General features: G+C 29.4%; 2 protein-coding genes and 2 long non-coding RNA genes across 10 annotated transcripts; 2 read left to right on the forward strand and 2 right to left on the reverse strand.

Moving 5' to 3' along the window:
* Positions 1–1,426: 1,426 nt before the first annotated feature.
* Positions 1,427–13,253, forward strand: Amph (amphiphysin). Of its 2 annotated transcripts, none has more exons than XM_075823477.1 (6): positions 1,427–1,452; positions 2,936–3,032; positions 10,886–11,212; positions 11,378–12,070; positions 12,141–12,218; positions 12,281–13,253. In XM_075823477.1, exons 1-6 carry the CDS (start codon positions 1,442–1,444, stop codon positions 12,461–12,463), a joined length of 1,389 nt encoding a protein of 462 aa, XP_075679592.1. In that variant the 5' UTR covers positions 1,427–1,441; the 3' UTR covers positions 12,464–13,253. The 2 variants fall into 2 exon arrangements, with proteins under 2 accessions (XP_075679592.1, XP_075679593.1); XM_075823478.1 differs by lacking the exon at positions 1,427–1,452 and adding an exon at positions 2,134–2,387.
* On the reverse strand, positions 5,913–7,664 carry LOC142645927 (uncharacterized). 5 transcript variants are annotated; one of them, XR_012846952.1, is made up of 5 exons: positions 7,638–7,664; positions 7,433–7,581; positions 6,862–7,381; positions 6,359–6,485; positions 5,913–6,261 (listed from the first exon to the last, which is right to left on the reverse strand). It is a non-coding gene; the product is annotated as an uncharacterized LOC142645927 (long non-coding RNA). The 5 variants fall into 5 exon arrangements; XR_012846951.1 differs by having other exon boundaries at positions 6,743–7,381; XR_012846950.1 differs by lacking the exons at positions 6,862–7,381; positions 7,433–7,581; positions 7,638–7,664 and adding an exon at positions 6,743–6,829 and having other exon boundaries at positions 6,359–6,540.
* Positions 8,806–10,603, reverse strand: LOC142645928 (uncharacterized). The gene is made up of 2 exons (XR_012846954.1): positions 9,435–10,603; positions 8,806–9,266 (listed from the first exon to the last, which is right to left on the reverse strand). It is a non-coding gene; the product is annotated as an uncharacterized LOC142645928 (long non-coding RNA).
* A 104-nt stretch (positions 13,254–13,357) lies between the features above and the next one.
* On the forward strand, positions 13,358–15,662 carry Rpn3 (regulatory particle non-ATPase 3). Of its 2 annotated transcripts, none has more exons than XM_027346159.2 (3): positions 13,358–13,968; positions 14,029–15,006; positions 15,109–15,331. In XM_027346159.2, the coding sequence occupies exons 1-3, from the start codon at positions 13,498–13,500 to the stop codon at positions 15,136–15,138; spliced, it is 1,479 nt and encodes a 492-aa protein (XP_027201960.1). In that variant the 5' UTR covers positions 13,358–13,497; the 3' UTR covers positions 15,139–15,331. The 2 variants fall into 2 exon arrangements, with proteins under 2 accessions (XP_027201960.1, XP_027201953.1); XM_027346152.2 differs by lacking the exon at positions 15,109–15,331 and adding an exon at positions 15,422–15,662 and having other exon boundaries at positions 13,360–13,968.
* The last annotated feature ends 132 nt before the right edge of the window (positions 15,663–15,794 follow it).

Here is a 15,794-nt window from a genome sequence, read left to right on the forward strand (position 1 = left end):
AAAAAAAAAAAAAAAAAAAAAAAGAAATGATAACTGGCAGTGCGAGGAACGAAATTTTCGAAAAGAAAATAAATAAATTTGATTTTGACCAATTTGACATCAATCGCGGGTAATCATTATCAATATCAAAAAAAAGATTATCAACTTGATTCGGTTGATGTTTTTCATGTTTCACCTTTAATGTAATTTCTTTGGAAAAAAAAAAATTTTATTCAATTTTGTGATGTTTTTTGCATATTTTCTCATCATTATTTTAGCAGAAATTTTTTTTTTTTTTGAACAAGAAAATCCAGGTCTTGAGAAGTGGGAGAGAGAGAGAGAGAGAGAGAGAGACGATAAATTTGAAAATGTAAAATCCTAATGGTTAACCAACCAAAATGTTAATTATAACAAATATAGAGTGAGAGAAATTAAGGCCATATTTTTTTTCTTGTTACTGTTGTTATAATTATTTTATGTTTTTTTTCAACGAAAAAAAAATTAACCCAGCTGAATCCACAATGACATATTTGCATGTTCTTCTTACAATGAAAAATGTGTTTTTCTTGTCTCTCTGTGTGTTCGTGTTCGTAATCCTTGTATATAAGAATTCCCTTGTTTGCATTAAGAATTTCAACAGGCAAAAAACAAAAAAAAACGAAACGAAATCCTTTTTGGTGAACGATATTTTCACTTCTTTTGATGGCAGTAGACGTTGTTTTTTTATACCAGAGAAAAACAATGATGATGATGATCATTACTAAGTAATTTATTCCGGTATTCAATTTTTGTGAATGACGATGATGGTAGTGTGTGTGTGTGTGATGTGAACTCGAATAATTTTATCGCATTTTTTTCCAATGATAATGGAGAGAGAGAGACATTCCATCCATAGCTATTTTTTTGTTGACAAAAATTATTTTTAGAAATCTATATCATCCATCGACTGTTGTTGTCGTTGCTGGATGATAATTGAAAATAATGATGATGACGATAATGATGACGATGATGATGTTTCAACTTTCGTACATTCAATTTTATTGGAAGAAAAAAAAGTAATTCAATTTTGAAATCCGAAAACAAAAACAGAAAACAAAAACCGAAAGACTGAAGAATATCAGTATGAATGTCAGCCAAGTTTTTTTTATTGTTTTTTGATCAAGTCATCGTCTTGAATTTGAATCAACAATGACAAAATTGTATAAAAATTTCAAGAATTTTTCTTCCCTTTATTGTTTGTTTGTTTGTAAACTTTGACATTGAACAATGATTTTTGTTTGTTCTGTTCTGTTTTGTCTTCGGTTTTTATCATCATCATAATGGGTTTAATAAACTGAATGGATTTGATTTGATTCTTTTTTAAAGAAAAAAAAACTTTGTTACCAAACAAAATCAAAAAATTAACAAACCATAAAGTGAAAAAAACGAATTAATCCAGTTTTCAACCCAAAAAATAACAGTTATGTGTGACCGGTATGTGTTTGTGTTTGTGTTAAATCTACTTGTTCAGAAGAGCGAGAAAAAAAAATAACCCTCTGAATGAAAAAGGTAGAGGTTAGTTTCTGATTTTACCGGAGAAAAAAAATTAGGAAGGAAAAGCAAGCAATGGAGAGAAATAAATCCACATCCATCATCATTTCTTTCGCTATATAACAAGTTGAACAAAACCAATTGGCAAGAATTTATGGACAAGGCAAAAAACGAAAAAATTCTTGTTCTTCTTGTTCTATATTGGTTGATTTTGATAAAATGATGGGGGCCGACCAGACCAGACCAGAACAGAACAGAAATATTTTTTGCCCCAACTATTACCATGGATGTAGACTTCGTCGATGATCATTATGAAGAAGAAGTTTGCTCTTTTTTCTCTCGAAGACAATCTCCTCGATAGAGCAATTTTCGCCAATATTGTTACGCCGATCCTCATTTTCATCAAAAAGAAGAAAACTAAAGTGATGATAGGGCAGCCGAAAAAAGCAGCAGCCAACAAAAGAGAAACAACCAGCCAGCCATCCACCGCTGTAAAAGAAAACTGTAAATATTTTGAGCCAAACTATTTACAGAAAATACACTAAACAGCAAACACAACAGAGTGTTATTTGTTGGCAAACATTGAAACATTTTCATCATCAGCCAAAACCAAACAAACACACAGATGTTTTTTTGTTTCGAACCAATCGAGGCAAGAATCTGTTGTTGTTGATGCTTTTTTTTTGCTTGTTTTCACTTCATTCATTTGAATTTTTATTTCGAGAAAAATTTTTTTTTAAATGTCCAAAAAAAATCACTAAATTTATTAACACTGCGTGCTCTTGATTGATTAACAACTACGACAATAACAACGAGAATCGAATCGATTGAATCATCCATTCCGATGACCATATTTAGAAATTGATTAACAAAAAAAGGTGATTCTACATACACATATCGATTGTATCACGCCCCCTTATCTACCTACCTACCTGTCTGTTTGTTTGGTGTTTGAAACAAAAAGCGAATCACCTACACAATTTTTTGAAAAAAAACTTGAAAAATTTTCTACAAAACTAAAAAAAAAATAGAAATTCATTTTTGGTGGTTTGTTTGTGTTTATGGTTTTGTTTGTTTGTTTGTTTCCCTCTCTCTCCCTCTCTCACTCACCAACTCTCTCTGGGCACATTATTTCAATCGAAAATCAAATTTCGAAATTTCATTTAAAAAAAACATCAACAACATTGATTGGGGCGTTGTTGATTGTTGATTGCTGTTTTGATTTGTTATTTAATCCAGTTGTGTGTTTGGTGGTGGTTAATTTTGTTTTTGGTTTTGTGTGCGTTTCATTTTCAATCAGTTAAAAAAAACAATTTTTTTTTGTTCTTCACCACCACCATTATCATCGTCATCAACAACAAAAATCGATTGATCGATTATCATCATCATTTGATTGATTGATTCTTCTTTTTTTTCAAAAACACAGAAAGAAAAAGACAAATATGGTACACAATATGGCCGATTCAAAAACATCAGGTTTCTCCAAAGTGGTTGCCAAACATTCATTACGTGCAAAAGAACGGGTAAGTGTGTTTATTAAATCTTCAAATAACCAAAAACAACCAAACCAGGAAAAAAGAAGATTTACACACAAATGCCTGTGTATCAAATTCTTTCGAATCAAGAATTTTTTTCTGTTGTTGAAATGATGCCAGAATTATTTATTTATTTTTATCCCTTCTTTCGCTCTCTTCGTTATTTATTTTTGTTCGAATCAAATATCTTGATATTTTGATTTGATAAATTTGCATATTCATAGGAAACAAATTTTTCCCCAGTTTCGTTTCGTTTTTCGTTTATTGTTTTGTTATTTTTGCCATAAACAAAACGAAAAATTTTCTTCCTGGTTTTTTATCTCTCTGGTCGTCGAAAGAGATTATCATCATTTTTGCTTTTGTTGTTGTTGTTGTTAGGATATCGGTCTATGACTCTAATATATCGATAGATTTGATTTGTAAATTGAAAAAAAAATTTCCCAATCAAGCAATGTCAGGATTCATCAATAATGATGCTGATGATGATCGGATGTTCGGATGTGCGCACACGAATCATTTCAGTAAAATTTCCCATCTGTCTTCTTCTTGATTTTCGTGTTCAGTTTGTAATCGATTAATTAATTTAATTAGTTTTTGTAATTTTCGCCAATTGATTTAAAAAAACAATGAATGAATGATGGTGATGATGACATTGAAATGGCCTTCCGTTTTTTGTTTTTGTCATTAGAAACAAACAAAAAACATCTGCCATGATTATCATCATCAATTAATTCGATAATGATAATTTGACATTGGTCGTGATGCGGATGATGATGATGTTTTTGAAATTAAATCATACACCTACACACACCTACCTACCTACCTGTTCTTTTTTCCCCCTTTAACTACCTTTTTTAAAACAAAGAAGAAGAAATCAGTGTGTGTAGGTGTATTATTTACAAATGATGATTATTGTTGTTGTTTTTCACACAAATTTTCATCATCATCAATAATAATTTTTCAATATTTAATTTGTTTGATGAAATTCGGATCATCTTTTCATTTTTTTTGATGAGAAACGAATTTTCAATTCAAATTTCATCAAACAAATCATCATCATTTGTCCATGTGTGGTTGACCTTATCATCATCGTTATGATGATGATAATCATTATTATCATTATTATTATGGTCATGTGGACAATGGAAACATTTAAACGAAAACAAAATGAAATGGAAAACTTACTTTTTAAAAATCAGTCAAGGTTAAGAAAAAAGTTGACGAGAAAAGAAAATGAAAATGAAACAAAATTGTGGGTGAAAAATGAACAGGAACCGAATTTGGACAACAAAAATTTTGTTCCCCGAAAAGATTTTTTTGGGTCAAGTTTTCTTTTTTTCCTTCTTTCTGGAAATTTGTTTTCCATAAAAAGCCATTTCGATGATGATTCATATTTTTCCTCGTTTTTTTTCCAATGAATGATCCATTTTATAAGGGAAACAAAATCCATCTGACTGTTTGAATCCCTGAAAAAAAAACAAATTTTGATTAAAAAGAAGAAGAAGGAAAAAGAAAAACGGTTTTGACATTTGACATTCAATAATGATATTAACCTTTTTTTTTTTTTTTTTTTGAATGATGATCTTGTTTTTCTTCATCTTCATCTTCACCGGGCAAACCGCAAATGAAAAAATAACATCAACATTCATCGTAAAATGATGATTGTCAGGTTTTTTTCTTCTTCTCACTTCTTTCTCGAAGATGATGATGATATTTTAGAGTTGAATGATGTTTGTGTGCGTTCATATAATAACCGATGATTAGATAATCATAACCTATATATATCGATGGTTTATGATTATTATTTTTCGTTTGATGATGATGAAGGTCAGCAAAAACTAAAAATCCGGTTTCCGGATTTCCTTGATCCGAAAGAAAAAAACTTGTCCTTTTTTTCGAATGTTGTCAAATTCGAATGTTTTTTTTCCTTCAAATTCGAACATTTATTGGATGTACACGTTCATAAATGACAGGTCATGACCGACCAAAATAAAAAAAAACAAACATAATTTGTAAATGATAAACACCTACATATTTTTGAATGTTGTTTTTATTTTTCTGTTTGCAGCAAAGAAAATGTCAACAACATTTTAATGATGTTTTTTTTCAGGTGTTCTGTGATAATGATAATGATGGTGGTGGTAACAGAAACATTAAGAAAAAGTTTTCCCCGTTCACCATACACAAAAAATGATAAAGATTTTTTTCTTACCAAGAACCCATTCAGTTCACTGAACTGATTTCTGGTGATATATAGTGTAAATTTGGTTTGTTTTTTTGTATCTTTTTTCAAAAAAAACAAATCGATTTTCGATTGATCATCATCATTGATCCATCTCATGTTTCTTTCATTCAATTTAATAATTTTTTATTCGAATTCGAATTCGAATCATTCACAATCGATCATCATCATCGATTGTTTCGTTCATCATTATCATTCGAACACACACAAAAAGAAACAATAAATGTTTGTCCGGAATTGATTGTTTGTGCGCTCCTCAAATAGGTCAATTTAACTAAAAATAAAAAAAAAAATAAAAAATCTACAACTAAAATAGATGTTTGAACTAACATGTGTTACTCGAAGAACAAGAAGATAAAATGAAGTAGGTAAGAAAGAAAGAAAATCTCCCAACTTTTTCAATCTTCGACTTTTCCATACACTCAGAAAAATGAAGGGTGGAGAAGAAGCATAGAAAATAGTTATGATGAATCACGGACATAATTTGTACAGTCGAAGTAGCGTTTTTGGAAGCATAGAAATTAGGTACCGAACTGGTTAAATCATCTGTTTTTCAATCACGTGATTGTGACGACGGGCGATTCATCGATTGTTTCGATATTTTTTGAATTGATCCAGTACCTCGATTGTTTTGGAATTTCACTTAAATTTTATTTAAATTTTATAATTTGAATAAAATAAATTAAAAATATAAATTAAAAATTAAAATCACAAGTTCCAAATTGATAAAACGATCCAATTATGCGCCATGTGATGGAAAAGAGCCGGAGAATTTGCAGCCATTGATGCCAATTAACCAATTTACATCCATTTTGATCATCTTCACTCGATTACCAATGTTCACTTCCATGATAATTGGATGATTTGACAATTTTGATGAATGGACGATAATATTGTCGACAAAGAGAATAAATACGAATTTTGTTGATTGAAACTTGATTGATTGTCATTTGTTCGGGATGATCCATCGATGATCTTCAATGCGGATAATAATTATCATGAGATCAAGATATGAAAATACAAAAAAAAGAATTAGAATCATTGTTGTTGAAAATATTAAGAAGTAATTTACCGTTTATTCAATTGTCATTGATTGGAAATGATCCATCGATGATCGTCAATGTTGAGTTATCATCAGGTCGGGATATGAAAATGCAAACAAGAATTAGAATCAATGTTATCAAGAATATTTAGGATTCCTTTATCGTTTAATTGAAAATTATCCATGGATGATCGTCAATGTTGAGTTATCATCTAGTCGAGATATGAAAATGCAAAAAGAATTAGAATCAATGTTGTTGAAAATATTAAGAAGTAATTTACCGTTTATTCAATAGTCATTGATTGGAAATGATCCATCGATGATCGTCAATGTTGAGTTATCATCAGGTCGGGATATGAAAATGCAAACAAGAATTAGAATCAATGTTATCAAGAATATTAAGAATTCATTTACCGTTCAATTGGGAATGATCCATGGATGATCGTCAATGTTCAGTTATCATCAAGTCGAGATATGAAAATGCAAACAAGAATTAGAATCAATGTTGTTGAAAATATTAAGAAGTAATTTACCTTTTATTGAAGATTGATATGAATATTAATCATCGTTGAATGAAACATTTGTTGACAATGATTCTTTTATTTAATTTGAATAGAGTGATAGTATTCATCGTCTTTTTCGTTTGTGACGATTGACGAGTCAATGATTGAACTTGATCATCAGTCGATAATTTTGATTCATTGATCAAACATTTCAAGAGAAAGATAAATATTTAGATGAGTCGAAAAGCAAAAATTAAAAGCAATCAAATGCATCATCGAGTTCATAAGTCAAAAGTGGCCAAGTCAAAGCGAAAGTCAAGAATCAAACATGTCAAAAATGGCCTAGTCGAAATTCTCAAGTCAAGAAAACAGTCAATGAATAAGTCAATTTGAAAGTCAAACAAAATTCGATTCGACTCTTCATAAATAGTTTATCGCATCTTGGAAAGTTAAATCTTTGAATCAAAACGATCAAAAAATGATCAAGTTCAAAACATGCTTTTAAATTTCTTAATGAAAGTTTCATATCTTCAAAGTTCTTGATGTGAATCTAAAAAAGAGAATCAATTATAAAAAAAATTCAAGAATTTACATAACTGACCTATTGTTTTCATCAATTAGACTTGATTATAAGGAATCATAATTCGTTGGGAAAGAATTTCGATGAAATGAAAATCCTTGATCGGATCGCAAACATTATTGATTTCAAACCAAATGAGTTAAGAATGGTATGAAATTAACATCAAGTTTCTGGAACTCAATTATAAAATGTCAGATTGAAACTTTCAAAGAAATATCATACATACATATGCACTGAAAGCAATGAGGATATCAAAAATTGCATTTATGAAGATTGATTGATTGGGCCATTATGATAACTTGTTAAATTTTTTCAATCGATAACTTGAAGTCAAGTTTTCTTAATTCTCTTCATGCCATTTGCCATCAAATCTGAAAATCCAAATGTTTGCCAATCAAGTCACAACCTAGCAAAATTGTGAGAACGATTATTTTTTACAAATTTCTTTCAATTAAAAGCGGACTTATCCAATTCAGAAATTCTTGTCCAATGATTGAATATCTATTAGTTTCAATTGAAGGTGATCATATCCAAGATCATAGACGAGTGCCAACTTATGGAAATAGTTTGAAATATGAAAAGGAAACGAATCATACTCCGAATTTAGTTCAGTTCGTAAATCTATTTTAAAAATAAAGTCTGAATTTTCAATAATCCCCAAAATAAAAGGATACTTAATTACAAATGGTTTGGTCAGTTCAACTTTGTCATCGATCATCAATATTCATATGGTGATGCAAATATTTGACATTAATTTTTCAAAATAATCTTTGTTTTGATGAACTCTCCCAAAACCGACAAAATATTTCCAAATTATCATCTATTATTTGGCCAGTATTTTGAATTGAGTTGAAAAAGATTTCGCCAATATCATTAGTGAACAATCAATCCGAACAATTTGTTTGAAGAAATTAATCAGATAAAATTTTTAGAAAAGAAAAATTTAACTGAAATTCACATAAATTTTGTTGTTACTTAACTTGAAATCATAAATGTGATCAAAATTTTTGAATCTTTCAATTGCCACAAACGAAAATAAATGAAGATAAATGTCGCCATGAATTACCATTTTATTATAAAAGTTTGGTTGAACATCCAGAAATATATTAATTCTTTTATTGAAACGTCAAAATTCTTGATTTATTTCTTTATTTTTGATTTTGAGATAACTTATTTCAATATTTTCACTCGAAAATCGAAAGTCAATGAGCACCGTTTACATTCACTTATTCGAACTCAAATCAACAACGGTCGTTCGAATTCGAATTTTTTTCGAATCCGCCAATTTTTTTAGCCCTTCATATAGTCTGTTATATTTTTTAAATGTTGCGATCCAAATGGATACATTTTTTAAATTGATTCATTTTTTTATCGATTGTAATAAATTAATGAAATAATCTTGATAAAACAAATTTTTTATCTTTAAAATTTTGAGAACAAAATACTCATGATAATAAACAAAATAATAAAAATATCAAACAAAAACGATAACAACAACATTAAGACCACAAAGGACATTAGAAAAATCCATTTTCAAATTACGTGATAAAATCGTTAAATTATCGGCTTAATCCGTCAAAGTTGATGATTTTCATTCCTCTTTAGCCATTCATTCAAGGTTTAATATCTAAAAATTCTTGATTTGTGAAATGATTAGCTTCAATTGTATCAAGAAGTGAAATTCATGTCAATTTTAAGATGATGATCAATATGAATCGGTTTGAAGATTGGTGAATGATTATCATATAATGATAATGGCAATTGCTGTTGTTGACCAATCGATGATTGTGATTTATGGCCAGATTGTGTGACATCCGACGATGACGACAATGAATGATGACCACCACAATGATGGCTATGTTGTCGTTGATGAATGTGGGTTGTCAATGATGATGGTAAATGTGGCAGCATTGATGATGATGATGAACCCATTGTTTTATGAACATGATGTTATTTAGATGATAATAAAACATATTTGATTAGCAAAATGAATATCACAAGCATTCAATGTTATTCCTCTTACCTTGTTTAGTAATTCTTTTCCAAAGATAATTTGATCTTCTTCTTCGCCTCTGTAAATCGTTTTGGTCAGCTAATCAAAGTTAATCAAAGCTTCATTTCTGAATATTGACAAAGCTTATAAAATGATTTATTCTTAAGCATTTCCTTTTAAAGGTCTCCAGAATAGTTTTTCTCAATTGTTTTTCGCGAAAACTTCATCAAATCAAGTTTTTATATCTGATTGAAGTTCAAATATGATTTATAAAATTATCAAGCTGATCAATCAGTGGCCCAATTGAAAATCAACCAAAAGTCATTTTGAATTGATTTTCCAATATCAAAATTGAACAAACGAATTCCATCAGATTGTTTGAAAAAATTAAATGAGATGAACAAACTCCAATTCCAGTTTTAAGAAAATTGATTATGAAAAATTCAATTGAGTTTTTCACTCAATTTGATTTCATGAATCCGATCAAGATAATCTTTCAGGTCCTCCGATTTTGTTAATAATCCAAAGATTTGATTGCAATGCAAATCAGGTTGATCATCAAAAATAATAATTTGAGATTAAATATTAAATCATTCATTCTTTCTGATAATTATTGAAAAATCGTTCAACATTAATTAAATCCGGTGTTTTGAAAATGAATGGGAATTGTTTATATTTCCCGAGTACATCAAAACAATTGTCTAAACTTTTAAAGTGTAAATCGCACAATCGAATGCATACAACATCATCATCAGCAGTGGTAGAGGCATCCGAAAATTTTTTGCATGTGCCGCTACTTCGGAAAATGGGGGAAAAAAAGGGGGTCATTTTTCTCAGTGTAGAGGTAAATAATAGTTTAACAAAGTGGAAAGAGAGAGAAAGATGAATGAATGAAAAGAACGAAAAAACTTGTTGGTTTTCAAATCATCATCATCATAAGCTTGTTATGTAATAGATCGGCAGGCGTTAGAAAAACTGTTTTTTCTAACCAGGTATAAGCTGTTTTCTAACCAGGTATTTTTGTTTGTTTGTTCGATTTTTCCCATTAACAGCCTGCTTCAGGTGATGATGATGATGACGTGAAAAAATAATAATCCATATTCGAATCGAAGGGAAGAAAAAAATGGAATTTTAATATATTTAGCATCATCAATTTGATTGATTTTTGTCGTTGGCCTTTTTTTCCACAAAAGCAAAAAAAAAAAATCATCAGCTGCTAATCAAATCAATATTAAATGATAAATCCATTGCCCGAAGTAGTCGAAATAGTCGGTAGTCAAAATAGGGATTCGAACAGATTGACAGATTTTGTCTTCCGGTAATTCCAGATTAGATTTATCCGATTTTTTTTCCTTTCTCGTTCTGGTTTAATGTTTCAATCAAAAATCAATCTTCAATTTGGTTGGCTTTTTTATTGATTTTTTATGTAAATTTTTTTTCACACTTTTCTTTTTCTTTTTTTCTATTTTTTCTTGATTTAGTTTTTACAAAATTTTGGCAAAAAAGATCGTACCACTGATGAATTATTTGAAATTTATCAAACAAATTTTAATAAACAACAAACAAATGCAACAAGATTATTAAAAGAAATGAAAAATTATGCAACATGTGCAAGAGAAATGCAATCAGCATCTAAGTCATTATTAGATTGTATGGCTGATATTTATGAAAATGATTGGCCTGGCCAGGAATCAATACCTGATCGTATAAAATCAATTGAAATGTTATGGGGTGATTTATGCCATAAATTAAATGATCAATGTACAATACCATTGAGCACTTATCTCAGTCAATTTTCAGAAATTCGAGTAAGTTTTTTTCTCATTTCATTTCATTGAATAAAGATCGTGATGAGATTTGTATCAATGATAATCTTTTGTCTTTTGCTGAAAATTATTGTAACATTTTGTTTCTTCTTTATCTTTTTCCTTATCTCTCTTCCTTCCTTTTCTTTCTTCTTCATTTTCACAAAGAATAAAATCGATAAACGTGGTCGTAAATTATTGGATTATGATGCTGCACGACATAATCATGAAACAATACAAGCTGCATCAAAAAAACGTGATGATATGAAATTAACAAAATCACGTGAACAAATGGATGAATCAAGACGTTTATATGAAGTATTGAATAAAGAATTACATGAAGAATTACCTGCATTATATGATAGCCGTATACCATTCTATATAAATATGTTTCAAACATTATTTAATTCGGAAACACAATTTCATCAAGAATACTCAAAAGTTGATCATAAATTAGCTGAAATGATTGAACAATTAGCAATTGAAGCGGCAAAAGGTACATTTCAATCGGATGCTGGCCATTATTTAAGCCAAATTCAACAACAACAACAGCAACAACAACAACATTCACCAACAAAAGTGGATAAAAAATCATCATCAATAGATGTTGATCATCAATTGAATGATGATAAACAACAACTACAACAACAAATGAATTCCGAATCTGAATCAATGGATAATATGAATATGAATAAATCAATGGAATCGGATCAAGAATCACCGATAGCACCACCACATTTATTAAAAACATCATTAACAAAATCATCGGCTAATAAAGAAACAAATGGTGATGGTGATGGACAACAACATAATGGTGAAACAAATCAATCGAATGGAAATTGTAATGATAATGATGGAATGGTAAAACATTTTTGTTTTTTAAATTTTCAAAGATTACTTAATAATTTATTCATTTCAAACATGTTTATAGAATCATAAAAAAGAAGAACTTTATGAAATTCCAATTGGAGCTACGACTGTAGATTTACCGCCTGGTGTTTTATACAAGGTAAGTTTTTACTGTTTTGAAATGTAGATTTTAATTTTTTGAAATTGAATTTTTTTCCATAGGTAAAAGCAACATATAAATATGCAGCCGAAGATAATGATGAATTAACATTTGAAAGTGGTGAAATATTACATGTTATACAATATGAAGATCCAGAAGAACAAGAAGAAGGTTGGTTAATGGGTATACGTGAATTGACCGGTGAAAAAGGATTATTTCCAGCTAATTTTACAAGGCCAATCTAAAAATCGTATAATCAATAATTTTCAGAAGATGAAAAAAAAATTCTGGCTACACAAAAAGATTTTCAATTTTTTTTTTGGAATTTGAATGAATCTTATCAATCGCAATCACATCAGTAAATGGAACAGCCGCTGGACATTTTTTCTTATTCAGTTTTTGTTTCTGCAATAAAAAAAGAAATGGTGGAATTTTTTTTATTCAAAAAAAAATATATATCAATAATGCATCGTGTGTAGAAAATTTTTATTGATTTCCACTTTTTTTCTGTTTGTTTGTTTGATCACCCAGAAACACCACCACCACTATTTACACATAATTTATGGCCACACACACACTATTTACACACACACACAGATTATCCTTATAAGTGCCATTCTTTTTCAATTTGTTTCGTTCCATTTTATGAATCTTCAATTCGATCGATGTTTAAATGGCCAACATTTTTCATTTTGTCAAAAACAAAAACAAACCAATTTACTGTTTGAAACATAACTTGCCCACCTTAGAATTTTTTTTCACTTCTAATCTTTCGTATCCATGATTTGTGATCAACAACAATAATTTTTCTTTTCTTTTTTCTTTTTTTTTTTGTTTCTTGTTCTTGACGTATTTATCTTCTGTTTTTTTTTCATTTTCATTTTCTTCACTTCGTCACTTTATGTGCTTGGACAATAATAGTAATGATGTTTGTGTGTGTGTGTGTGAGAGAGAGAGAGCGATTACAATCATATTAATAATGATAATTTTAAAAAAAAGTAATTAATTAATTAAAATCAAATTTAAATTTTAAAATTTTGAATTTTTAAAATTTTCAAAAATTTTCGAATTTTGTTTGTTTTGATTCGATCATCACGAGATGGCGAAATAATCGATACAATCGATTGTTTGTTTTTTCTGCTTACTCACGGCTGAGATTCGATTCGATTCGACTGTGTGTGTTCTGTATTCATTGTTTCAATTGACGTTCATTCATTTGATTTGAATTTAATAATTTTTTTTTCGGATAAAATATCGTTAACTGATCAAAATCAAAAAAATGGTTGAAAGTAAAAAAGAAGTCGTTGAAGATGTTCAAATGAAATCACCTGCTCCAGAATCAACTGAATCATCATCGGCTATCGATGAAGCGGCCAAAAAAGTTGAACGAGAAAATTTTGTTATCGAAGAATTACGTGAACATGCAAAACAAATTGAAAAAGCAGTATCGGCTAAAGAACAACGTTTTATTCTACGGATTCTACGTTCATTGAATGCAACACGTAAAAATATTAATGCTACAATTTTACGACGTGCTATATCGTTATTCTATCAAAATGTCCCAGAACAACGACAAACATTATTGGCTTATATTGAAGAACCAATGGAAACTGAAACTACAACAACAGCATCTTCATCTTCAACTTCAACAACAACTAAATTGAAAACCAAAACATTATCACCTGAACAAGATGTATATTTTCATTTGTTGGTCGTATTATATCTACTTGATCTTCATAATTATAAAAGTGTATGTTTAAAAAAAACAAATTTGTTGTTCATTTCATTTCATTAATTCATTCATTTTCAGGCTATAACATGTTCGGATTTATTGATGAAAAAAATCTGTAAACATAATCGTCGTACATTGGATGTATTGGCTGCAAAAGCCTATTATTATCATACAAGATGTTATGAATTGAATGGTCAACTGAATGAAACAAAATCATTTTTTCATAGCCGCTTACAAACGGCTACATTACGTAATGATTATGAAGGACAAGCTGTTCTATTGAATTCATTATTGCGTATATATTTGCATTATAATCTTTATGATCAGGCATCGAAATTGGTATCGAAATCAACTTTTCCGGAAAGTGCTTCGAATAATGAATGGGCAAGATTTTTCTATTATATGGGACGTATTAAAGCTATTCAATTGGAATATTCGGAAGCAAGAAAAAATCTACTTCAAGCAATACGTAAAGCACCACAACAATCGGCTATTGGTTTTAAACAGATTGTACATAAATTGGCCATCACTGTTGATCTTTTGTTGGGTGATATACCTGAACGAGCAATTTTTCGTGATCCAGCATTACATCGTCCGTTGACACCATATTTTCAATTAACACAGGCTGTTCGTACCGGTAATCTAAAACGATTTAATGAAGTTTTGAATAAATTTGGTCCAAAATTTCAAGCGGATCATACATATACATTGATTATAAGATTACGACATAATGTTATTAAAACAGCTATACGTATGATAAATCAATCATATTCACGTATTTATCTGAAAGATATTTCCGAAAAATTAATGCTTGATAATGTTGAAGATGCTGAATATATTGTATCGAAAGCTATACGTGATGGTGTTATTGAAGCAACTATTGATCATGAACGTGAATTTATGCGTTCAAAAGAAACTACGGATATTTATTGTACATCTGAACCATTGAATGCATTCAATAGTCGTATATCATTTTGTCTGGATATTCATAATCAATCGGTAAAAGCAATGCGTTTTCCACCACGATCATATAATAAAGATCTTGAAAGTGCTGAGGTAATGTATACAATTATGTGTTTTTAGAAAAATAATCCATTTTCCATTTCAATATGTGTCTTGAATAATTCTAACCCTACATTAATTTCTCATACATTTCAGAGTGAAAGACCTGAAGTTTTCAAAAAATAGCCAAGCTAAAGATTCAAGTATTAGATATTTTCTTAAAAAGAATCTAGTCAAGTTTTTTATGTTTTCGCAACATTACGATTCAAATTTTAAATTTTATTTTTTCACTTGGATTCACTTTTTTTTTGATGAATAATTTTTTTTCTACGGAAAAACGTTTGACCAAAATTAAAACAGAAAACTCTTTTTAAAAATATTTTCCTTTTTGCATGTTTTTTTCTCAAATTTTGCTAATTTGCTGATTTAATTGAATTTTCATCAATCAATCAAAAAAAAATGTATCTAGGATCGTCGTGAACGTGAACAACAAGATCTTGAATATGCCAAAGAGATGGCCGATGAAGAGGATGATGGATTTGCTTGAAGAAATATTGGATGCTGCTTTTGCTGTCGTTTGTTTCAAACTGAACTTTATCATTTTTTCAGTTTACCGAACCAGCCGAATCAACGAAAAAAAATCATTGAAAATTTCTAAATAAATTTTTTTTTCTTTAAAATTTTTTTCTAATAAAAAAAAGTTTCTGTTATTCGTTTTGTTTGTTTGGTTGATGAAAATATCAAGCTCGTTAACCCCGGTCAATGTCAAACAGGTCATTTTAGGAAAAAAAATCCCGCATCTGCACGTGTGTATGGTGTCACCCTGAAGCTCGTGCGTGTAT

Source organism: Dermatophagoides pteronyssinus, unplaced genomic scaffold (assembly GCF_027571235.1).
Source record: "Dermatophagoides pteronyssinus isolate colony J.1.1.1.1 unplaced genomic scaffold, Derpt_VIB-CSIC_2022.12 sq0029, whole genome shotgun sequence".
Taxonomy (NCBI): Eukaryota; Metazoa; Arthropoda; class Arachnida; order Sarcoptiformes; family Pyroglyphidae; genus Dermatophagoides; species Dermatophagoides pteronyssinus.

Coding starts and splice junctions, on each gene's coding strand:
- Rpn3 (XM_027346152.2), top strand. CDS start 13,498: ATGGTTGAAAGTAAAAAAGAAGTCGTTGAAGATGTTCAAATGAAATCA. Junction 13,969..14,028: donor ATCTTCATAATTATAAAAGT/GTATGTTTAAAA, acceptor ATTCATTTTCAG/GCTATAACATGTTCGGATTT. Junction 15,007..15,421: donor AAGATCTTGAAAGTGCTGAG/GTAATGTATACA, acceptor AAATGTATCTAG/GATCGTCGTGAACGTGAACA.
- Amph (XM_075823477.1), top strand. Junction 12,071..12,140: donor GTAATGATAATGATGGAATG/GTAAAACATTTT, acceptor ACATGTTTATAG/AATCATAAAAAAGAAGAACT. Junction 12,219..12,280: donor CGCCTGGTGTTTTATACAAG/GTAAGTTTTTAC, acceptor TTTTTTCCATAG/GTAAAAGCAACATATAAATA.